This window comes from Phoca vitulina, unplaced genomic scaffold (genome assembly GCF_004348235.1).
Source record: "Phoca vitulina isolate PV1807 unplaced genomic scaffold, GSC_HSeal_1.0 scaffold24, whole genome shotgun sequence".
Taxonomy (NCBI): domain Eukaryota; kingdom Metazoa; phylum Chordata; class Mammalia; order Carnivora; family Phocidae; genus Phoca; species Phoca vitulina.
Genome location: NW_022589727.1, coordinates 7,139,793 through 7,164,483, shown reverse-complemented (window position 1 = coordinate 7,164,483; position 24,691 = coordinate 7,139,793). Strand labels below are relative to the sequence as shown.

Below are 24,691 nucleotides of genomic sequence, written 5' to 3'. Positions count from 1 at the left end.
GTCTGGTACAAAGGGGGAGCTGCTCCCCGATGTTCTTTTCTCTTGGACCTATCTTTGGAAGAAAGTCTCTGCTCAGCTGGCTGGCCTCTTATGGCCACCAGCCCAGACCATCGCAGAACAGAACAGGGTTTAGGGACTCAGAGTCTGTCTATTCTCTTTTCCCAGGGGAGCCAGATCTTGTCACAGTAGAGAGAGGCTGGATATCATTTTCCTATTGAGTTTCCTTCTCAGGTGGTCTGGGCCCCACCTGTGACATGGCCATGAAGTTTGGGCACAGAACTATATTTCTCTAAAGATGTGATTACTTTGATATGACCTAAAAATAAACTGGCCAATTTCATAGCTAATTAAGATCTTAATTGGTCACCCTTATAAGAACAGTATCTCAGTGGAAAGAGCCGGAAGTCTAGTTCCAGGGACTGCTGGGGAAGGAGCACAGAACCTTGATTTGATCTGACACCCTAACCCCCAGTACCCCGCCCCCACCATGACGGCCTCCTCATCGCATCCTAAAGCTTCAACATCCCTCTCAAAGGGCATGTGACATAGCTCACATTGATTTGATGTAACTAAAATCTTATTTCTTTTACAGAATCTTGAGGGATGTAACCATGCTGTCTGTTAAGTAGAATTTCATGGAGAAAGAAAACCATCAGATCCGAAAAATTATTGAATTTGTTTTAGGGAAAACGGGAGATACGCCTCACACAATATTAGATCCAGCCCTGGATCTGATCAGTACACAACTGCGTTCACTTGTCTCTACTTCTCCAAAGTGATATTTGGAAATACCCAGCAATTTTCCCATTAATCCCATCAAGAAAAACTTCCTGAGTGTTGTTTAAATAGTTTTTGCTTACCGACTGTGAATCAATTTTATATTCTTTTATAGGGCAAGCTAACAATGGCAATAAAACAGAGGCTTGAAAACCCATGCTCTTGCAAATATAGTCAAATAAGATGTTAGTGGAAAGGACCAAAATTTCTCAAACTTTTGTCTTCTCCTCAACGACCTCATTCAGTTACTCAGCCCCTGATTATTCTTAGAGCTCATTCCAGGGGGGCTGACCTTCCTCTAAAGATAGCTGAGGGTGCCCGCCCATGTGTCTAGGCCACGGGACAGGAGGACAAAAAGAAGCCCAAGAGAGGACGACAGTCTCTCCCCTGAGGCGCGTGGAGAGTCGCTGCCTTGTGGAGGGCCCGCTGGAGGGTGCGCGCCTCGTGGGAGGGCTGCCACCATTAGTGTCTCCTCCAGGCTGAAGGACGGGGTGACAGAACAGGATGGAGCTGACCGTGGCTCTCTGATTTCTCGCGGCCCCCTTTAAGCCTCTGGTGATTTTAAGGCCTTCTCTCTAGAAAAGCGAGAGCAGGAAGTGAGGAAGGCTTTTCAACCTTTGCTCTGTGTTGGGGGCGTCTCAGAGGTGGGGACGGACAGACGCAGGAAAGAGACTTGAAGGGATGTGCAGGGTGGGGGAGGGATGGAGGGCGTAATCAGAGTCTGGGAGCTTGGAAGAGAAATCGGGCCTGAACAAGAGGAGGTGCTGTCCGAACGGCCAACAGACCCCACATCACCCAGGCCCTGAAGGCAGGTCCAGCGTTAGGGCGTCCAGGCCTCGCACCCAAACCCACACGTAGGCCGGGCCAGAGGTCAGGACTCTGATGCCGCAAGAAGCTCAGCCAGAAGCTTCAGGTCAAAGAGGCAGGTTCAGAAGAGTCTGGAAATATTTTACTATTAACTGAACTAGAGGCTTGATTCAGGTTTCACCGGTATTTCTATGAATGTCCTCTTTCTGTTCCACTACCCTACTCAGGCTGTTCCATTGCATTGAGACGGCATGTCTCCTCTGATGTGTGGAGGACATTTTAAGGGCTGGACACTTTTGAAAAGTACTGGTCAGTTATTTTGTAGAATGCCTGTCAATTTGGGAAACCTCTGCTTCTAATAGACAGATTTATGAGGAGAAACAAGATGGAGGGTGGAAACAAGAAAAAGAACTCAGATGGTTAGATAATCGACATTGACAGAACAAAATGGACCAACCTTCAGAAAGTCTAATATAGAATCAATAATTGTGATAGAGCTTAAAACAGTTCCCTATATTTAAGTCCAAAGAGGCATGACTGAACCCGCCATTTTGGCTCCATTTAGTGGACAGGTCCCTCAAGAAACAAGGCATGAATAAATAGCAGCAGTCTTGTTACTTCCCAGCCACCTGGTACATACATTTAAGACCTCTTGAAGTTCTGATACTAGTCCCCGTAGTCCTAGACACACTACTCTCTGTATACTTGATAGAAAATCTTTAGCTGAATCTTAGGGATTACAAAAAAGCTAACTTATTTCCAAATTGTTTGGCACTATGTGCAAAAGAGACAAAAACTATCAGTGATCTAAAGGTGAAAGAGTGCAAATAGATTTCTGTCATATGGAGGTTAAGACTCGGTGGATGTCCCATGGATATAAAAGATGGTGGGAATGTGTCCTGCTGTTTCCAGGGTAGGCTGCGTCTCACATGTCCTGCCTTAAATCCCTCTGTGGACCATTTCCTGTGTGCCCTCGGGCCAGGGACTTGATCTCTCTGTGCTGTCTGCACACTTGCTGGAGAAATAATAACAGTACTCTTCTCATAGGGTTTCCATAGAGAATAAATGGAATCATCCAGGTTAACCCTCAGTAAATGGAGGCTGCCATCACTGTAATTCTCAGATTCAGCTCAGTTTTAGCAAAGAGCCACCTGAGAGCTCTTTGTAGGATCAAAATATTTTTCAATTCTGGGGGCGGGGAGAGAAAAAGAACTTGCGGTTTTTCCCTGAGTCCCCAGATGCCGCTGTGCTGCATGTTGACAGCTGAGGCTCTCCTGTGCCTGATCCCGCTGGTGACAGTGTCTGGGCCAGAGAGTGGCTGCTGGTGCCGGCAAAGTGACCCGTGCCGTCTCCGGGAAGAGCTGCAAGGCACACAAGGACAAACATTTGCACGGGCTGTTCTGTGCTAAGCGGCTGCAGGGCGGGGAGGCGGGCACAGGTAACAGGCTGGGGAGCAGCTACGCCGTAGCCAGAGCGTTCCAGCGGGAAGCAGGAGCGGGGAGCGGAGAGGCGCCCAGACGTTATCTTATCAGACATACGCCAGCACTCCCCCCCACTCTAGCACTGGAGAAATCCCCATTTGATGACTTGTTTCTATGGTACAAGTTCCATATCCTGCCAGCCCATTTGCTGGTCCCCTCTTTTTCTTACGTCCCAGTCCTTTCTTTCTTTCCAGAAACTGAGTGAGAGGCAACACCCTTTCCAGCCAGGGTCTGCTACCCTGAGCCTTTCTCCTCCTCCTGTGTCCCTGTCGGTCCCCTGCCTCCCTGATCACAACACTTGGCTCAGGGTAGAGGCGCAAGTAACCTTTGCTGAGTGAGTGAATGAATGGATGAATGAATGAACAAACGAATTGATGAGCAGGCAGATGGATGAATGGATACCCAAAGAGGCCCTTTGTATGCATAATTTGAACGGGAGCACAAAGCCGATTTCAATGATCATCTTCATTTCACACGTCTTTTCAAGTGATAATGTTACTTTTTAACAAAGGAAGGGTTCAGATTCTTAAGGTCTTTGGGGGGTTCCTGTATTACTTTGTATATGTATATTACATGTATATGTATATTACTATATACATCATATGTTTATGACGTGGGGATTGTATTTAATATGAGAAAATTTATCTCAGTTGCCACGAAGGCCCACAGAAAGTCGGATTCCATTAATGGGGCAGGTTTTTCTATGAATTCCTTTTTAGGGACACACCTGGCGAGCAAAGAGACCTGGCCTATGCTGGCTTTTTCCTCCGCAGCAGAGAACACCTGAGCCCAGGCAGAAGGGGCAAGGGAGGACCCCAAGGGGTGTGGCCCCTCAAAAGTAAGAAGAGGCCACGAGGCTGAGAGCACATCTCTGTGCAGCCAGGCAGCGGGGCCGAAGCAGCGCCATTAAGCTTGGTTCTATTCTCTGTGCCTGCCCCAAAGAGGCCGGCTCAGTGCCCGCATCAGTGAGATTACTGCACATCCTACAAGGTGCCAGGGTCCTTATTCAAGTATTTACATGAACTGAACTGAACACCACAGTTATAGGACTAAAGCAAATGCGTGAACAGGTGTTAAGGAAGTGTCTTTAAATGCCCTCCTGCGAAATGCCCATCAGTTCGGGAAGTCTTCTGTAGTCATCTGGCCAAGCACGTATACCTAAAGGCTCAGTGATTAGAGTTCATAGACTCATGTCCATGCCACCTTCTGTGCCTAGTGAAGTTCAAGATGCCCTGCTCGTGCAGCATGGTCTTCTTCAAGCCGAATTTTGTGTCTTGGAAGAGAGGTCTTGGCAGTCCTTGTCAAGAATGAGAAACATTTTATCTTATTTTCTGCCATTAAAATTATCTTTCTTTAACAAACATTTGAAGGAGTGTTTAAAGAACATAAAAGGTTATTACAAACTAGTATTTTTATTGCTGCCCCATAGAACAAATTCCATTACTCAGTTAAATGCAATGTGCCTCCAGCCGAGGCTCTGGAGCCAAACATTTTGTCTGGACCAGTGAGACAGTCTGGAGCCCAGGGGCCAAGGGTGGGGAGAGGGAGAGCCAGTGCAAGAGAAGGCTGCAGACGGATGGCTGGGGGCCCAGAGCGAAGCTTGAAAATACGGTCGTGTGTGGTGGCAGGATTTGAGGGTAACCCTCAGCACAGATCTTTGTGTCTCTGTTTGTGTCAAATCCACACTTGATGTGTGTGAGTCTTCCAGCAGTGTTTCGATTCTTTAAGTCCCGAGCACATAATAAACTATTTGTTGATTGACCAATTGATGGGTTAGGTGTTGACCCCTGTTCAAAGTGCTAATTCCCAGGAGAGAAGAAACCATTGATTGATAGATATTTAGACCCTGTGCATTCTACCAGATCTCTTCAGATCCTTTGTCCACAGGTTGAGTGGGCTTTTGCTTAAGGGAGGACGGGAAGGCATGGAATATGGGGTGTTGCTTGCAGACACATGGGCTGGAATCCTGGCGTCCAGATCGTCTGAGGCCTCCCCCTGAGAGGGAGGATACAGGCCCCGTGGGGGTGAGGGGAGTTGGGTCTGGCATGGGAAGATGGGAAGACACTGGGGTGAGCTTTACTTTCTCCACATTCTGATCATCTCCACATCTGATCTCCACATTCTCATCCTGCCCTGCTCATCTCAGGTCCTCTGGCTGATTTAGGATTTAGGGGGGAAGGTGTATCCATAACACATCTCTTCTGAAAACAGAGCTAGTACCCCAAACTCCCTATGACCTTATGTGGAAAGTAGGCCAAATACAAGTTATAAATTAAGGGAAATGTAATTAGGCAACCTTTCAAATGAAAGGACTTGTCTTGGAAGGGACAGCGGCCTCCTCATTCACCCTTATCCAGCCTTTATTTTCATGTCAGAATTGATCAACACTAAACAATGGGAAAACCCATAATGCCAAGCTAAACATAAGCCAATTCTTAGTCACATATGAGCATTCTTCCACCTGCCAGTTGTAAGCCCCAGAGGAGAGTGTCGTTGGTCCTTCTTGAGCCTTGTGCGTTTCACAGAAAACATCTACCAGATCCAGTCAGAAGTTTGGCAGTTTGCTCCTTGGCATCCAGTCCATAAGGAATCACTAGTTCTTGCCTCCAGAGGCCATCTGATGAGTTGAGACTGAGACCCACAATGCTCGTAGAGATTCATCCTGGCTGCTGCCCCTTGCCCGGTTTTGTTAACACCTTGCTCTGTAAGGCCAGGTCCCCCAAATCAGTGCTCACCCTGCAGATTTGTGGGGTTATCTTATCTAGTTTGCAATCATTGGAACGTGCATTCCCCTGTGTTCTGTAAGGACTGTTCCAGCTCTGACCCCTTCCTTCTGCTAGCCAGAGGCTGAGCTCTCTGCATGCCGTCTGTACTTTACTATTGCACCCATTTCTCAGAAACCTTACGAGGGTGGGCCTCCTTTCTCCCCTCTTACAAGGTCAGTCCCTCCACTTGGCTCTTCAGGTCAGCCTCTTGCAGCCCCAGAATTTGTCCTGCCCTGGCAGATAGATGGCCAGGCATTTCAGCAGGAGCAGGATGGGGCTGAGCATCTGTGAGCCCTGTGACTGCCCTGGGGGGGTCCTTGGGGGGCGTTGGGGGGGCAGTGGATCACCACGTGCTGGCTGCTAACACCTCCCTGTCTTCTCATCCCTTTGTGACCTGCGGGTGCTGCTGCAGTGCGAAGGACCCTCAAGAGCGGCCTGACTCCAGAAGAAGCCAGGGCCCTGGGCCTGGTTGGCACCACAGAGTTGCAGCTGTGACGTCTGGGGGCACCCTGAGAAGTGTGCCCAAGAGCGCAAACTCCTGCTGGACAGAATCCCTCCAGCTGGGGGTGAAGAGACTCGACACTAACATCCGAAGGTTCTGAAGGGGAGTGTCCATTTCTAGGTGTCTGCGTGTGGCGCACTGGACATTGATGGGGCTCGCTCAGAGTCTCCTTCAAACACTTCCTTCATTGTGTCAGCTGTGTTTCTCTTGTTTCCTTGACACCTGGTTTAGTAGTTCCAAAGTGTGACCCCTTTTCTGTGCAAGGAGCAGCCCTTTTAAGGAGCAGATCACTCTGTCACAGTTCCTGTGGTCATATGAGGCAGTTTGATTAGGTTCGCAGACGGAGTCTCTCCACAACACCAAAATATCCAGATGGAAACTCCAAAATTGTACACAAAAAGCAAGCACAGATTATTTACCAGTTGTGGATTTTAGATGTACTAAATGTTTATACAAATTCATAAATGTACACCATGTTTCAAATACTAAATAAATAGAGTTTAATGCCATAACTGGAAACTTTTCTTCTCTTGGGTGTAAGGCCTTAAACAGCTCCAAAGCCTCACCTCCTTCTGAATCAGGGAAATCTTTTCTCAGGTTCGTCAGAAGGACTCTGGTGGCTTGGAATGGCCTCGAGGCCCTTTGGCTTTCTTGTTGTTGTCGTTTGTTTTTTTGTGTTAATAGAGCGGGCCTGCCAATGTGCTCTTTGTAACATCCGTGTTTGCTGCAGGACCTGTGAGCCATGACCTCATGTGATCACCTTATCCATGGAGTACTTCTGTTCTGCGCCATTGTAATGCTTACCCAAAAATTAGAGTAGCATTTAAAAACTGAACTATTCTGCAACTCTCTCACTTTTTACGTAAAAATTCATTTTCTCCAAAAATTTACTAAGTCTCCAAAACAAAATGGAAATTTAAAATTTTGTCTACAGAGAACCTCAGAGTGACAGATGTGATCCTTGGCACTCGGGTACCGGTCATCAGGGGCTAAGGTGTCCAGGGGGGAAGGAACTGCCAGGAGCCACCCCAGGGGGCTGGTGCCTGGGCGGTGGCCGGGCCTCCACGGAAACCCCTCCACCGGTGTTGCACGGTTCCCGGGGTAGAACCTCTGTCTCTGGAAGGAGGGAGAGGTGAACCACTGCACAGCTTGATCATCAAGCTATTAATTCCATGTTTGCGTCACTTTTAAAACCTCTGTGACTCTGTGTTCCTGAACCTGGGTGTATGTGACTTAGAGACAAGATGTAGTTGTGTTGCCTGAAGAGCTAAAGATCAGATGTTCACTCCACAGGCCTCCGTGACTGGGTACCCCCGCTTCTGCATCCCCACTCTCCTGAGAGCCTGGAAGCTCTTTACAGCAGGTGTTGGTCAAATAATATGTGATGAATGTGAGCACCCCAGGAAAGCCTGGAATCTGCCGACAGTAGGTCTGTATATTAGACAATTGAGTTTAATCATTTTATCAAAAAAGATACATAGGTTATTAATGCTTATTTTCTTATGGTTCTAAATAACATATAATATTCTGATATGATTTAGCTGTTAGAGCCTTTGTCTGTTACCTTAGCACCAAGTACAGACAGAATATCCGTATCACTGGGGATTGGGATGTGCAAACAAAAGGAAGATGCATTTTTGTTTCACCATTTAGCGAACAGATAATTTGATGTCCTTCTGGAGGCCCTCGGCGTTCTGCTGAGAGTTACTGCTTTGGAATAAAAGGTCATGTTCAGAAGGAAGTGACTGAATAAATCTGAAGTTAATTTTATTTTAGGGATTAAAAAATTCTCAGAGGAAGCAAGCAAGGTCAACTAATTTCTTGGTTACAGCTAGGTGCAGAGAGTCTTTTTATTGGGAACTTGGTTTTAGTAGTTTTTAGTGAAACTGAAGGACTATTCCTGTTGCTCATTTCTTCCCTCCTTGTTGCCACTTACCCTGGCTCCCTCTGTTAGTGGTGTTTTTTTTTTGTTTGTTTTGTTTTTAATTCAGGAGGTTAAGTTTCTCTTAAAGACCTTTGAGAAGCATTAAATAAATAGTACCTTACCCTTGGGAGATGCTTTGCTACTCTTGCTGGTCATCACCATAGATATTCTCATGCCTATTTCTTAATTTAGTTTGAAATTACAGAACTGCCAGTAAAGTAAATTACAGAACTGGCAACTCTTCAGTTAAAGATGCCTGGGTTTTGGTTTCTTTGGCATATTGAGGTTTTTTCTGTTTAAAAAATAACTTACTGAGGGATTTGGGGATGGAAGGGAGGATGCACAGGGCCCAGGAGGGCTGAAGACCCAGTTTTGTTTTCAAGCAAGCCTGTCATCGAACACAGTGCAGGAAGGAAGAGCAGGATCAGAGTCAGGAAACCTGGTTTCTGAGCTCCCAACCTGTGGTGGCTGCCTCATTGTCCACTGCTCCCAAATCCCCCATTTCTATGCTCATGGCCCTGAGATAGTGTATCACTATCTAAAGGCTAAATCATGGCCACCCAAAGAGAGCAGGTCCTAATCACAGGAACCTGTAAATGTTATAAAGAAGGGTCTTTGCAGGAGATGCCTAGGTGGCTCAGTTGGTTGAGCTGCCTTCGGCTCAGGTCATGATCCCCAGGGTCCTGGGACTGAGTCCCACATCGGGCTCCTTGCTCAGCAGGGAGCCTGCTTCTCCCTCTGTCTGCTCTGCCTGCCGCTCCCCCTGCTTGTGCTCTCTCTCTGGCAAATAAAATCGTTAAAAAAAAAAAAAAAAAAAAAAAAAAGAAGGGTCTTTGCAGATATGAATAAAGTAAGGATCCAGATATGGAAAGATAATCCTGGATTATCTAGGTGTGCCCTAAATCTAATCATAAATGTCCTTTTTTTTTTTTTTTGATGTAGTGTTCCATGATTCATTGTTTGCGTATAACACCCAGTGCTCCATTCAATGTCCTTTTAAGAGAGGTAGAGGGAGGTTTTATATGCACAAAAGAGGAGAAGGTCTTACAAAGACAGACAGGCGGCGATTGGAGCCACGTGGCCACATACTAAGGAATGCCAGCAGCCTGCCGAAACTGAAAGAGGTCAGGAACAGATTCCCCCCCTGAGCCTCTGGAGAGAGCACGGCCCTGTTGGCACCTTGGTTTTGGCCCAGTAAAACTACTGTTGAACTTCTGGCCTTTAGCACTGTAAGAGAATAAATTCCTATTGTTTTAAGCCACCGAGTGTGTGGTAATTTGTTACGGCAGCTCTAGAAAATCAGTCACAACCACCAGTCACAAATCTGCAGCGAGGGCCTGTTATAGAGGTGACCCTGTGCCAGGAGCTGAGGATTCAGCTGGGAAAAGGGGAGTCATGATCCCTCCCCTTGGGGCCGTGAGAGGGAGTCATCGATTAAAATGAAAATGTAGTCTAATCTGCAGCTATTTATACATTTTGCCAGAGAAGTATGTAAAAATAAAAATACCTGATTGCCTAGGAGAAGGGATGAAATGTCTTTGCAGTTGCAGTTGAGGTACATGATATTAAAATGCCCCATCAGTTTTTGTCACAAAAGGCAGTTTATTTGGTAGAAAAATTGTGTTGCTAGGCGATTCGTGGGGGGATGGACTTTCTGAATGATTTTTAAAAGAGCTCAAATGTTGATGGCATCTCTGTGTGGTCACTTGTTATGTATTATTTTATATAATCCATTTAGCAATTCTGCATTTTCATTTTAGGAAGAAGGTAAGGATGAGAGATACTGAATGACTTGCCCCAAGGGCAAAAGACAGGAAGTGGGATGTGCTGGCTTGTCATGCTCGTCCTGGTTTTGTTCTTTTAGAACCCTTAAGAAAGCCTGTTAATCAACAGTCGACTCTGCTTCAACATACTCTCTTCTCAGCACGTGGCACAGACTGACCCAGGCCTAGGCCTGGTGGGTGGAGAGCCAGTCAGCTCCACATTGACCAAGCCTAACCCTGGAAGCCAGGTGGTGTATCTAAACTCCCGTTTGATAAGGGCTCATAATCATGCACGATTTTTACCTCAATGATTAATCGGCAGCCCACTCACCCAGCCCCCCACCCAGCCATCCGTGTACATCTAGCATAAGCAGGAAAGGTTCAGAAGCTCAGAGGCATCTTTGTGACTTCGTGATGGAATGATTCCTACTCTGATTGGTGAAAGGATATGGTGAGAGTTCATTCAGATTGCTGATACTCAACTAAGTGAGGGCCAAGCCATTTATATTCTCTTAATGAGCACTATTTAATTATTGCATTTAAAAAGTGTATTTGTTTAAGGTGATCCACCTGAAGTACAAATTTATGATTTTGTAGTTCAAACACCATTTCAATTGTTGACTTAGTGGAAATTTTTCCTAACTAGTAGATTAGCAACAATGATATGCTTCCAGAACGTTTTGTAATTTAGAAGTAGAGCATTACATGTACAGGAAAATTAAATCAGCTGGATAATTAGAACAGCTGAGAATGAAAAACAGCACATCCTGACCATCACTGGGGAATGACTGTGACACCCCCACTCATCAGGATTATGTAGGATCAGTGTGTGCTGGGCCCATTGCACGTCCAGGGCTGGATGCTGCAGGTTCCTTGCTTGCGGCTGGTGGGGCCGGAAGAGGTTTGCATGGATCAGTCGCCATGTCTGCAGAGACTCAGGCACACTCACCTCCTCATCTCCCATTAGAGGGGCTAGACAGCTGGTGTCTATTTAACACGTTTTCCTCTATTCATTTTGATATAATCTAGAAGTTATCTGATTTAGGTGGAAACGGGGAGAGACGGGTTTTGGTCAAATAGAAAAGATATTCCGGAGAGGACCTGCACAGCATGTTACAGATACACAACATTAAACCAACCACAAGGTAAGTAGGGCACCTGTTACTGTGTCAGCAGTGGGTCTTCCTGTACTAGGAGAGGGTACTGCAGTATTTGGGACTATTTGGTGGACCCAGCTAAGCGGGGCCTTGTCTCTTGCACCTTCAGAAAATAAACTAGAAAGCTCAATTTCCTTCTGACTCTCTGCCCCTTAATAGCTTCTGCCTAGAAATGCTTTTAAACCTGCACTACTCTCTGGAAGGGGGTTCCAGAGATGGACAGCCAGATGCATCTGGGCAGGGAAGTGGGCTAGGAAATGGAGACAGTCCTCCTGTCTTAAAAATACTTGAACTGTGTACCCGATGGAATAATTATACTTCTGCAAACCTCAACTTTCAAACAAGAATAAAAAATGTGGTAGCTATACAGGAAGAGCTGGGTGCTAGGGAAAGCTTTTATAGCTGCTTTATCTGGTCTCTGAAAAAAATGTCCTAGATGATACAGTGATTTAGACAAGGTCATCTTTACTAGAACTCAGTACACAGCAGCTGGTGGTAGACGTGGCTTCAGGATTAGAGCAATTCAATCAACGCCAGAGCCCTTCTTGATTTAGAAGATTAAGGCGTAAGATTGGAAATGACAAGGGAATAGAGTTGATTCCCACCTCAACCCAACCTTAGAAATGCAGTCTCAATGGAAGGAAATGGGTCCTAATCCAGCATCCCCTCTCAGCAGGTGGTATGAAAAAAGTAATTCGTATCTCTTTGGAAGAAAAACGGTCCTGAAATTGTAAAGGTTGTGGAAATTGACAATGTCCTAAATCAACGTATGTATATAGAAGTTCACCCTTGGGTTATATTAAAATTTTTAAGGTTGTATTCATGAAAAAATGATAGAAGACGAATTTTTTAATTTGTCTTGTGCTTGACTGAATTCTTCCTGTTTTTAGTGGATAATACTGAAGGTGATTTCCCACTTTTTTAAAATGGTCTAACACATGATTTGTAGAGAGTAATTAAGGCCACAGTAGTCCATTTTAGGACAGGGCAAATGTTTAAAGGAAAAAAGTTTTCTTATTAAAGTTGCTTAATAAGCCTATATTCTGGAATCCCAATACTCTGTTCCAGAACCTGTGTGTGGCCATGGCCTAGAGCCACCCGTGGGAGAAGTGCCTCGCGAACCTCCACACATGTAAATGCACCCTCAAAAGCAATCTACCTGCACCTCTCTCCCAAGGGATTATAACCTTATTTACAAATAAAGTCTTAAAGTGGACAGTTGGGAACTGGAGCCGTGGTAAAGGTAAGCAGGTTTTCCAGAGGTTTAATCTTGCCCTTAATAGTTGGTCCTTTATTTGAATCTTTTGCTTGAAGGATGTGGTCTCTCCCTTAGCTGGACTTGAACTATTCTGAGGGCTGTCGGTGTCCATGCTCTGGCTGGTCTCTAAGCTATTCTTTGCTAGGCTTTAGGCTGTGAAAAAAGGTAACCGCCCTCCAGAGGAATGGTAGGTACTTTAAGAAATGTTCTTATTTCTGTACCTCAGGAGGATGTTCTCAAAGTCAGGTCCTCCTGTAAGGGCAGAGGACATAAGCTGCTCCAAGATGCAGAAACTCGCTCTTCGGTTTCTGTCCGCTTTCCATGCTGGACACTGCAGAAGCCAAGAGGCTGAGCTGCCTGGCGGCCTTTGACTGCCACACAGGGCAAAGCCCAGAACCTGCACAGCCCGCTGTGCCTTTCCAGTGTGCAGTGACACGCTGACTCATCCCTGGCTGTCCCTGTGAGACAGGAGTTATAAAAAGACTACATAATAGGAAAGGATGCAGTGTCTTAGAAAAAGAGTGTCTTCAGGTAATTTGTTGAGTACGGTATGAGTATAAAAGGGCTTTGCAGCAGAATTATTCTGAGAATTGTAAGGTGAAGACAAGTCCTGTGCGGTCTAAGGGCTGCCCTGTAGAACTTTCTGTGGTGATAGAAGTGTTCTATATATGCACCATTCTGTATGGTAGCCACTAGACATGTGGTTACTGAACACTTGACATGCGGCTAGAGACTGAGGAATGGAATTTTATTTAAGTTTAGATGGCTACATGGGGTTGGTCGCTAGTGTATTGGATAGCACAGGTATGAGAGAATACACCTTTGTATATACTTTGTTACTGTTTTATTCATTTTACGTAAGGGTTTTTTTTTTTTTTTTTGTAAAATTTGTGTATAAAACTGCTTTTGACTACATCTACTCCAAGCACTTAAAACCATGTCTATAAAACTATGTCCACTCGCTGCCCATGTTGTGTTCTGAGCCTTGGGAATTTTTGCCCTCAAAGGAGAGTGCCCTATGATTGGTATTTGGTGCAATCAAATATGCACTCTCCTCCCTGACGGATCAGCCTGGATGCGCTTTCTCCTGAATCCCCATCAGGACTGTGCGAACTTCCCTGTGATACCTCAGCTGAGGCTGAGCACACATCTCTTGACAAGAGCTAAGTCCACTTTGCAATAAAGCTTTATAAAGCACTATTTCAGTTCCTGTGCTGCTTGTTCTCACCATGTCGCCCTCTGGTTGGTCCTCCCTACTGCAGTTCACCTTATCATCCAGGAAGCCCGCTCACAACCAATTTTATCTGCGTGAAACTAGCTGGGTGGATATCGAAGACAACCAGTTAGATGGTCTTTCGTTCCGTGTGCTACACGTACCACAGGTGGGTACTGGGCAAGGCCTGGGTGCTAGGTGCTATAAAAAAATGTAAGAACGGGTTATCGCAAAGATTACATTATCTGAAACCACAAATCAAGGCACATGATCTGATAAAAGATTTTGAGCCACAGCCAGTGAGTGACAAGAGGCCGTCGGGGAGATAATGTTTGGATGCCAAAACTTTGGAGTATCAGCCACAGATTTTGTTATGGCAGGGTCTTCAGATAGAGGTGGTCTGGGAGCTGAACTAAAGTATCCTACTTCTAAAATAAAGAAGTGGCTGCCTTTTCACAATTTCCATAAACATTTAAATTAACAGCATTTCAGTGTTTTTTTCTTACTGTTTTGCTTGGTTGTCTGTTCCTACTGGTCTATCCTGGACTTAAGTATGAGGCAGCTCTTGATTTAGCACAAAATTATGTATTAATTGATTTGAAGTTTAATCCTTTAATGGTTCATGGAGTTCCACACCAAGCAGCATGGCTTGCCAAAGTAACACACAGTCGTTATCTCAACAACCACTGAAGACAGGAAACAAGGCAAGATGACCCAGGGTTCCTTGAGTGGTACCGGTGTGTGGCACTCTGCCCCAGAGAGGGCTCTGCTGCTGGACTAGGCTGCATGGAGAACTCTGAGGTGGAGTAGACTGGAGCAGGACCTTGGGAGGCAGAGCAGGGACATCTGGCCTGCACTGGCAGGCAGGAAACCATGCTCGTGTTTTGGAAGGAAAGTGAGTGGATCAGAAGACAGAACCAGATGGCCCATAAAGAAAGGAAGGGCTAGAAACAAAGGTTGGAGTCACATTATAAAGGAAGAAGGGAAAAAGAAGGGACTATTCGGATTTCTCACCAATGAGCTGATTTAATCTTCACAATAGCTCCATATTAGAGGCTGTGTATTAACCAGGGCATGCTCAGCTAGAAAAACAATCCAGTCTGGGTTAGCTTAAACCAAAGAGAATTCATCACAAGACCCAAAGGGTTAAAGTGTAGTCAATTTAAATTGGTATCCACCTACTGTCCAGTGACCTGCAATCAGGGGGCCAGAGTTCTACTACACAAATATGGCTACTTAGGGATGCTATGTGTCTGAGTGGGTACTGCATTCAATAGGAAACAGAATAAATATTGTAATCCTTAGAGCAACTGTTAAAAATGTAATGCAAAGAACTGTAACTTAAAAACCAATAGGTAAGTTAAAATGGAATTTTTTAAAAAATTAAAATTGGAAGGCCAAAGACCAGATATATAGATATGCTTGGTCTTAAGAATTGCTTAAACTGGGTGATGTATCCATGGGTTCATTATTCTACCTATCTTTGTAAATATTTAAAATTCTCCATAATAAAAGGTTTAAAAAATACTAGTCACACAGGGTCCCTTGGTCCTTCCGTTCCAATCATCGTACATGCTTTTCTATATGAAAAACAGATTTAGAGTTCTTCTCCATGCAGCGAAAGCACAACAACCACTTAGACCCACGAAGTAGAAAGCTTCAGATTTGGTAAGCGTTATTGTCACAATTACAGTTGAGTAAGAGTCCTGGTATTTCCTTGTAATTTTGATTTAGTGGGTCTGGAGTGGGATTTGAAAATGTATCTGATTTTCTACACACAAGTCCAGTGACATTGATGTATGTTCAAGTTTAGGGAGGCACAGCTTCAAGGGATAGATCCTATGGGTTATTATGTGCAAGTAGCCCCCCATCAGTCCTGTCCTTGGCTTGGGTACTTCCCTGCTATAGGACTCAAGCAGCATGAGGATGTGGCACTTTATGCACAATCTTAACTACATCAGTGCATCGTGAGGCATTCTGCCACTTATTCTCATTTTGTGATTCCAGCATAGTTATCTTTTTCTTGGGCAGCTGATTTATAGTAGAGCCTCTTGCCATTTAAATTGCTTTAGTTTCGAAACATAAATCTCATGGGTGAGTTTTCTCCCCACGTAGCACACTCCGCTTACAGGTTGTCTGTGTCTTTCACCAGGAGAGCTCCCTTCTTCCTTCTTGGGGGCGGCTTCACAGGCACATGGCCAGAGTCGGCACCGAGGGCCCCACACTTAGTGGGCCTCACATGTGGTTGAATGCTCTCCTGTCACTGTCTGAAGTTCTTAATTTTGTCTTTGAACTTGTGTTTTGTAAGTGAAGTCTGGTAAGACAAAGGCAGGCACACAGGAGCAGAGGAGATCCATGCAGTGTATCCGCTGTTCCCCACCCCCCCCCCATTCACTTAGCGCCGTTGTGGGGCCTGTGTGCACAGAATTCCAGCAGACCCACCATGGCCCGGTTGAGAAGAGATTCCAAGCATAAGCAAGTTATTCCTACAACTGAGTAAGTGGGGGCACTGAGAGCCCCAAGAGACCGTGCTTTCCATTTGAACCAGACTTGATTTGAATGCGAAAAGAAGGTAATGGCATTCTAAGCAGCATGAATGACCGCGAACCTGGTCATATCTTTTTTCTACTCATGTTACTTTTAAGTTTTTATTTTACTCGTGTCATTTTCCTTCATTAGCCACCCACATCTGCTGAAAATGATGACTTAGGAAAAAAGAAAACATAGGGCAGCTCCTAGTTTTTCTTTTAGCCCTTCCTTACTCATCAGTAAGCTGCAAGAGTGTGGATAGAATGTGTACGTATCAAGAAGTGAAATAATAGTTGAGCGAGGTTTTTTTTTTTTTGCAGTGTTTCCTAATAAGGACAAAATACATATATATACCACATATATACATAAGCTATGAAATGTAACTTGTTTAATTTTGGTGATTCTGCATGAGTTCTCTGCTCTTCTAGTTGCATTTAAAACTGGAATGGTGTACTATAAAGAGGAATAAAATTAATGCTAATGATTTAGAATTTAAATTTTTCGTTACTTAGGACAGCACTAAGTAGCAAGTAAAAACCCACAACAAGATGTGAGAGATACCATGGAAGAAAGGGAGAACATTTTAGTACTTTTAATGGTACTGTTTTCCTAATTTTTGGACACGAGGCCCCCCATCTTTGTTTGGCACCGGGTCCTGCACTCAGGTAGCCAGCCCGGCTCTTCACTGCTCTCCTTACCTTTGCGGAGCCCCCTCCTTCTCTATTCTATAGCCTTTTGAGGACTGCCAGTGATATGAAGGGCAGTGCTGCACTCCGGTTCTTCTGCGGCTGTACCTGTGAAAACTAGCACAGGGCCAGGACTGACTCCAAAGGGATTCAGGGGATGCATCGGCACGAGAGGCTGGCTTGCCGGAGTAGACGGTGACCCGCCTGCTCAATCCCCTTCTACCTTTGACTGGTCTTGGACCAGCAGCCACATGCTGGACTCACTGATCTGGTGCTGTTGGCTCTCCCTTTCATTTGATCAGTTCTGGCAGAAAAATTCTTCTAATAGACTAAACTTGAGCTGTTATCCTTGATAGCTTGGTCCCTCTTTGTCCCTTTCTGCCACTCCATGAATTGCTGAGAGCTGGGAGTAGGCAGGGCAGGTGGAAAGCTCTTGTCAACAGTGGTTTCATAAGAACTCTTTATGTAGAGTCCTGTAAAACGATGCTTGGGAGTTTGTTTTTTGTTTTTAAATGGTTCAAGTAGAGAATTACCTCCTTTAAAAAAAAAAAACTAAGATAATTTTGGCAATGTATAAAACATCACACTGCAAAACTGGAAACAATAAATTTTATAGGAAACTGAAAAGGACCAGTGAGAATTATGAAAAATAAAAAGAACATACACAATTGCACCTTCAAGAATTTCCATGGAACATTATGACCCATCAAATTAAGGTATCCACATTCTCTAACAAAAATGAACTGATCTGAGTAAGGGCAGCATGAAAATATTCTAATGCAGTGCTGCCCAACAGAACTTTCTGTGATGATGGAAATGTTCCATTATCTCTGTTGTTGAATACAGAAGCTATTAGCCACATGAATACTCACAATGTGGCTAATGCAATTGGCGAACTGAGTTTTTAATTTATACAGCCACCTGTGGCTAGTGATTACCAACTGAACAGCACAGTTCTAATGCCTCATGGGTCAAAATCAGTGGTTTCTTTGGGGGATTTCTCTGATCACTGCTGAGGGGTGTAGATGGTTGGGGGTGGAAAGAGAGGAAGCTCTTAGCAGCTCTATTTAACTAATTAAACAAGTTCTGAAACTCTCTACAGCTTTCAGAGGCAAGGGCTGAGGAAAGGACTCTAGGGGAGACCTGAGTATGCCCTTGAACTCCTGGCTAATGCCAACGGGAGTAAAAGGCCTAGGATTTGGCTCACGCAGATGGGAAGAGGCCTGTGGTGCCACTCAGAGAATCTGAGGCTTGGGCCATCTGTGCATGGAAATCGTTGCTGTAGGGCTGGCGGGGAGGTAGGGGTGCTCATTTCCGGACAGGGTTTCCAGGGCTAGAAGAGGATTTAGAGGTGGAGGGAGGACCCGGGGGCCCTTTCTGGCCAGCTGCAGGCTGGACTGGCCCTTTCTTTTTGGGGATTAAGGTCTTGTTCTTGCTCTTGAACACTCTGCTGGGATCCAGCTTGTTCACGAAGCAGTTGGTCTCTTCTGCAAGTAGGTCTGTGTTGTAGGTGATGGGTTTATACATGTTGAACCACTGCTGTAAGGGAGAATTGGCAGAGGTCACAATTCGAAGGGGAAAGGCGATTGTTTATGCTCTTTAGTGGGGACCCAGAGGTAGAGAGGTGGGGAGATGAGGCAAAAAGAACAAAAGTTTTTATGAAAAACTGCCTCGAAAATCTGTTAGCACTTCCTTTAGGTGAAAGTGATGGCACACACATTGCTTTATTAGGTCTCATAACCTTTAAAATAAATTCAGCACAAGGACTAAGAATGTGAGTAAACTTCCTTCCTTCTGATCTAGTGAGCCTGAGCATGGGGATTAGGTCCCAGATCATCAGTGACCTTCTAACTGTTCTGTCCTCACAGCAGCCACTGCCCATCAGGTTGATATGGCAGCACGTTCCCAGAGAAGGTGCATTGACAGAGGCCAGTGGCAGGCCGTGGCTGAGGGAAGCTGCCGGTGCTGGTGCTCTCTTCCCCTTCTGGGCAAAGAGCATCATATTTATTGACCTCACGATGTTTACTGGATGGATGTTAGGTGGTATTTGGGCAAAGTGAGGCCCACCAGATGAATACATACATGGAGCTGAGTCCCTAGTTCACTGCCACCCCAGCCAAAGTTCTTCCAGGCACACCTGGTCTCAAACTAGGGGGTATATGAGCATTTCCAGGCACCTCTATGTTTGAAATATTGCCCAGATCTGTAATATAAACAAGGCACATCCATACAATGGAATATTCTGTATCACTAAAAAGGACAATTCTGTATGTACTGATAGGGAATGAACCCCAAGATGGAGTGTTAGTGAAAAGAAGGTGCATAACGATGTGAGAAGTATAGTGCGCTTGTGATTTAGAAAAAAAGGAACCAAAAATCATATGCATGTATGCTTTCTATGCAGTAAAGTACCCTGCAAAAAGCACAGGAAAAATGCAAACAGTGGCTTCCTCTGGGGGAGGTTGGAGAGCCTGGGAATCAGACTGACTTTCCACTCTTCCTGTGTGCACGCACTGCCTATCTAAAACCAACACTCAGACCTAAGCCCCAAATAAAATTTAATTAGAAAGAAAACTCCCAGGTGATTCTGAGGATCAGCTAAGTTTGGGAACCACTTAGTTCAGTATTAAGTGAGGCTATCCACCTACACTGGCACCATGTGCCTTGCTTAATGAAAATGCAGGTTCCTGGGCTCCATCCCAGGTCTTCTGAATGGGACGGGGAAGTTGGGACTCTGCAACTGAAGCATTTCCCCAGAGATTGTGATCAGCCCCAGTTTGAGATGGCATGTGTTTCTCCCTTACCTTGGCCTGTGGGCTGATGCCGTAGCTGGTGAAGGCGTACTGCCACTGCGGCAGGCCCAGGTGCGTGATGAGCAGGCGATAGTAAGCAGTGAAGGAATCGGTGAGGAAATGCCAGTATAACGCTCTGTCCAGGAACCAGATCTCGGCGTCTTGCGCTAACGCTGAAATGGCAAACGAACGGAAGAAATGAACGGATGGCATAATACTTTTCTCCTTCTATCTGTAAAGTCGATATACTCTCATGGTTAAAAAGAAGAAATTCTAATAGTGGAAGGATGTAAAATACAAGTAAGAGTTCCTTTTTACCCCTTCCAACCTCCAGGCCCATGCTTCCGTGGCCACTGTTAGGGGTTTTATTGGTCTTCTTGTACAAATCCCTGATCAGTCAGCTGACTGACTTGTGCGCTGGGCGCTGGGCATCTGTGCATTCGGGCTGACCATTCAGCAGCCTCCTGCCCCAGTGGGGACAGACTGGGGTCTCAGCTTTCCTGATGGAGACAGACGCTGAAAGCCTCTGATTTTTTTTTTTTTTAAGATTTTATTTATTTGAGAGAGCATGAGTGAGAGAACACAAGCAGGGGGAGCCGCAGAGGGAGAGGGAGAAGCAGGCTCCCCACTGAGCAGGGAGCCCGATGCGGGGCTTGATCCCAGGACCCTGGGATCATGACCTGAGCCGAAGATAGCTGCTTAACCGACTGAGCCCCCCAGGCACCCCAAGGCTCTGGTTTTCTGAGGGGGTCTGCAACAGGAACCTGAAGGGCTGTGAGCAGCCACTGGGGGGGGAGCGCAGACCAGCTCCTGTCCTGGATCCTGCCTGTGCTGTTGCGGGAGGTCCGGGCTGAACTGAAACAGGCACGGTCACAGCAGCTCCAGCCTTGCGCTCACTTCTCACCTTCTGTTCTTCCTCCCGCAGGCCTCTAGTTCGTCTCCTGTCTAATGGCCGTAACAGCTCCCTCAGCGGCCCCCACCCTCGTCTCTTCCTCTTCCAAGACTGCCTGTGCAAACATGCATTTCCACCTCAGTTCAGCCGTTCCTTTACTGAACAACCTGGACTTCCCACTGCCATGTCCAAACTCCTTCCAAGCTGTGCATGGCTTCTGGCTTCAACTCCTCACCCACAAGATGAACCAGGTAGCCCTATGATTTGAAATTGTCATGCTTTCCAAATCCGTTGCACTTTCCCATGGCATAGCTTTACCCAGTCTCTTTGCCTAGATGTTCCCCTTACCCCACAACCCCTCCTGCCCCACCCCTCCCCATAACCCAAGATGTGGATGAAAGGCTACTTTGCAAAGTCGGTCCCTCCTTCCTCTAGGGGTGAAATCCTGGCATCTCTATCTTCTCACCCCGACAGACTGAGAGCTACGTGAAGAGGGCTGGGCCTTGTCCACAGTCCCCAGGGCAGGGCCTGAACTGGTGACAGCTGCTGCTCCAGGGACCAGAGCCTTTTCCTCTTGATTTCTCATCTGAGGTCTTAGATTGAGGTCTACCCATTCAGGTTTTTAGGTTGTTAACTTGCCTACAGAGAGAAGTATACAAGAAAGATAATGCTTTTCCTGGATGCTTTTCTAATGCATGAGCCTGCTAGAGGAGTCTATAAACACAATGACTATTTCTTTTAGTTTTTACTCACTTATTTTCCTACTCCCATTATTTTGCAGTGACTCACAAATGATGATAGCTTAAAGACTCTAGTGATTGGCCAAGAAGGGGATGTTCAGGGAGGACCAAAGGGGCTTTCTGGGTCTTTACATCGCCAAGAGACCTGGCCGCATCTCATGGGTCCAGAGGAGTGTGCCTTTTGTGTCATGACTGGAGAGCAGGGTCATCCATGCCACACCCAACTGCAGGACCATGCTTGTCAATGATTCTTACCTGGTTTCCCTCTTTTGTAGACAAGGCAAACCTTCCCATTCCCATTGCAAGGATCCAGTTCAAATATCACACTGCGAGAATCAAAGTGAGGCTTCTCTGGCTGGTTCTCACTGGCTGCAAACCCAGAAGTTAATAGTTATGTTCAAACATACTCAACTCAAACACATACTTATCCAGCATTGCTAGTGTAGGGGAAAAAAAAAAAAAAAAAAACAGGGAAAAAGCCTTATCTCAGACATACTCTTAACTACTATTTCCAATGTGGGCCAAATGAAATTTTTAAAAAAGATTTATTTATTTCAGAGAGACAGAGAGGGCGAGCGAGTATGGGGTGGGGTGGAGGGAGAGAATCCTCAAGCAGACTCCCCACTGTGTGGGACCCTGAGATCATGACATGACCTGAGCCGAAACCAAGAGTCGGACACTTAACTGACTGAGCCACCCAGGCGCCCCCCAAATGAATTCTATACTCTAAATGTCCAGGATCTTATCCAGGGGCTAAGCCTTCTGTCTGGGCTTCTCTATCACAGACAGTGTCACAGAATCTAGGGGAAGGTGACACAAGGAAAACAAACTGAACTTGCTGAGAGTGGGAATACATAAAGGCAAAGTAATCTGGCCTGATGTTGACGTCTCTTTTTCCTAGATAATCGCTTTCCCCTTATTTATAGCACTTTATGATCTTTTGATTAGAATCCCTTTTCCATGGTCTAAAATGTATTTATAATATTTAATATTAATTACATTATAATTAATGATAAGCTTGGCTCAATTAGAAATACCTACCTAATAATTAAATACAATGGAGTTCCAGAAAAGAGACATTTTTAGAAATGCAAGCATCAGAAACTTTCTTGCTTCTTTCATTACAGCTATTATTTAATAAAGATGAGTATTAGTGACTGAGGGTGAGAGTTTACAAACCTAGGAGAGACTGGATAAAACAAAGTCTATAAAAAGACTATTTTTTACTTACATATAGCCATATATATAATTTTATACAAATGCATAAATATTTACATTTCTAACTAAGAAAATATTTTAAACATGGCTTTCCCTTCCCCTGGAGGTTACACTTTAATACTCTTCCTGATTTCATGTGGTCCTCAACTCACGGAGTATGACAGGTTCTGTCTGGCTTCCTGGCTCTACACTGTGGATTGGAAAACTCTCTTAAGTCATAAGCTGAAGTTCCCCTTCTTTATTTCCATCTCTCAGGCTCATTGTCCTTCACTGCCCGATGGTCAGTGTCTTGAAATCCATTTTTATATATCTTCTCTGTTGTTGTTCCAGGAGGGCAGAATAATCAGGTCTGTGACTCCCATCTTGGGTAAGATCCAAAGTCTAGACTGTAGGGTCCCACCAAGTTTCAGCAGCCTTGCCCTCACTGATGCTAACTGGGGTCTGCCTGCAGGTGAAAAATTACAAAATAGGAAACTCCTTTCTGCCATTTGTAGATGTCACTCCAGTTTCTGCTCATTTTTGGTTATTCTCCAATCTTTTTAGGTCATTGTCCTTAAAGTTTTCCCAGAGTTTCGAGTAGTCTTTACTTGGTAAAAAGTACTCTGCCATTACCAGGAGAAGGAAGTATTTGAATCTTTTGCTTCCTTTTTTGCCAAATATGCAATGTCACTATTTTTAATTTCTCACCGAAATTTTAGTTTAGTTTTATCCCCATGTGTGCATTAGCACATTGTTATGCCTAATAATTTCACTCTTGGGAGTACCAGTGGATCTCTTTCTTGTTACCTGTTATTTGTGCTGGTTTTGTTCATGGCACTGTGTTTTTTCATGTGCCTAGTTATTTTTTAGAAGGAAGTGTTTTTGAAAAATTATTTATAAAAACAATTTGAGCTCTAAGATACTGTTATCATCCTCTAGGGTAGAATTTTCTTTTTTATATAAGAGCTTTACTGAGATGATTCACCTACCATACCACTTACTCATTTGAAGTATACAATTTAATGGTTTTTAGTATATTTACAGTTATATAACCATTAAGACAATCAATTTTAGACATTTCTCTAGAGTGAATTTGTTTCTGCTAGGCCCCTGAGGAGATTAATAACCTGGAGTCAATTTAGTCTAATTTTCGGATTTAACATTTTCTGGGCCACACAGATGACTTACAATGGTTACTTCTGTTTTTTTCTGTCTCTTGGGTACTGCTCTTCATGGTGCCAACCCCAAAAGTAGGTAGTTTTTATGGGTGCCATCCTTTGTAAGGCCTGGACTCTGTTTTATTCCCCTGGTCTCAACATGGGGCAAATTCACAGTTTTCCAGCATCCTCATAGCCTGTTGTAAAAAGGGCAATCAATGTATCTCAAATACTGAATCTCTCCCCCCCTGGATTTCTGTCTTCTGGATGTTGATCTTTTATTACCTCATCATCCTGTTAGCTCTTTGATGTTTTTAGTGAGGTGGTTTTTATATTTTGCTGACTTCTCAGTTGTCTTCAGTAGGAAGGCTTCTCTGAATTACCTGTCTACCATTTGCAGAAGAGGAAATCTCTTTGTCAGTTTAAGTATGCTCCTAAAAATAACACATAGATGAGCTTGCTTTTTATATCAATCTGACAGTCTTTGTTTTTCAAAAGGGAGATTTAATCCCAGCACATTTAATATCGTGATTGATCGGTCTTGTTTTATTTCTCCTAATGTTTTGTTTCCTAATTTATGTTTCCTCTTTTCTCTTCTTATTTTTCCTCCTGTGATTCAATATTCCCTTATTAGGTGGGAGATTTAATGTAGATTTTTATTCCTTTAGTGGTTATCTTCCTGTTTTTTTTGTTTGTATGATTAAATCAATAAGACTTTACCCTTATCTGAAAACAATAGACCATTATTTCTCCTAACCGAGTGTGGGATGCAGAATTCTAAGGCCCTCAAGATTCCTGCTCCTTGATATCTATACCTTGCAGGACCTCCTGCCCTTGAGAATAGTCAGGATCTGTGAATATGATGTAGTAGTCACTCCCTTGATTAGCTTACATGATAGGAGACTGTTGCAGCAGACCGAAAAGGCATTTCCCTGCTGGCTGAGAAGTAAACTGTGATGTTGTGAGAGGGTCACGTGGCTAGGATCTAAGGGCAGCCTAAAGATGCTGAGAGTGAGCCCTAGCTAAAAGCCGGCAAGAAAATAGGGACTTA

General features: G+C 44.7%; 2 protein-coding genes across 9 annotated transcripts in view; one reads left to right on the top strand and one right to left on the bottom strand.

Moving 5' to 3' along the window:
• FHOD3 (formin homology 2 domain containing 3) overlaps positions 1-8,926 on the top strand; it is a 456,179-nt gene extending 447,253 nt beyond the window's left edge. For 3 of the 7 annotated variants that reach the window (XM_032421239.1, XM_032421240.1, XM_032421238.1), the window contains one exon: positions 6,243-8,924. In XM_032421239.1, coding sequence (XP_032277130.1) covers positions 6,243-6,325 — 83 coding nt within the window. In that variant the 3' untranslated portion in view covers positions 6,326-8,924. Of the gene's footprint in view, positions 1-6,242 lie in introns of all 7 variants that reach the window. The other 4 variants (XM_032421241.1, XM_032421245.1, XM_032421242.1 and 1 more) reach the window with 4 other exon arrangements.
• Positions 8,927-13,263: 4,337 nt separating this feature from the next.
• TPGS2 (tubulin polyglutamylase complex subunit 2) overlaps positions 13,264-24,691 on the bottom strand; it is a 67,608-nt gene continuing 56,180 nt past the window's right edge. Inside the window, exons 5-7 of one of the 2 annotated variants that reach the window (XM_032421317.1) lie at positions 21,542-21,655; positions 19,667-19,827; positions 13,264-18,401 (exon numbers count right to left, since the gene is read on the bottom strand). In XM_032421317.1, coding sequence (XP_032277208.1) covers positions 18,171-18,401; positions 19,667-19,827; positions 21,542-21,655 — 506 coding nt within the window. In that variant the 3' untranslated portion in view covers positions 13,264-18,170. The remainder of the gene's footprint in view (positions 18,402-19,666; positions 19,828-21,541; positions 21,656-24,691) is intronic. The other variant, XM_032421318.1, reaches the window with a different exon arrangement.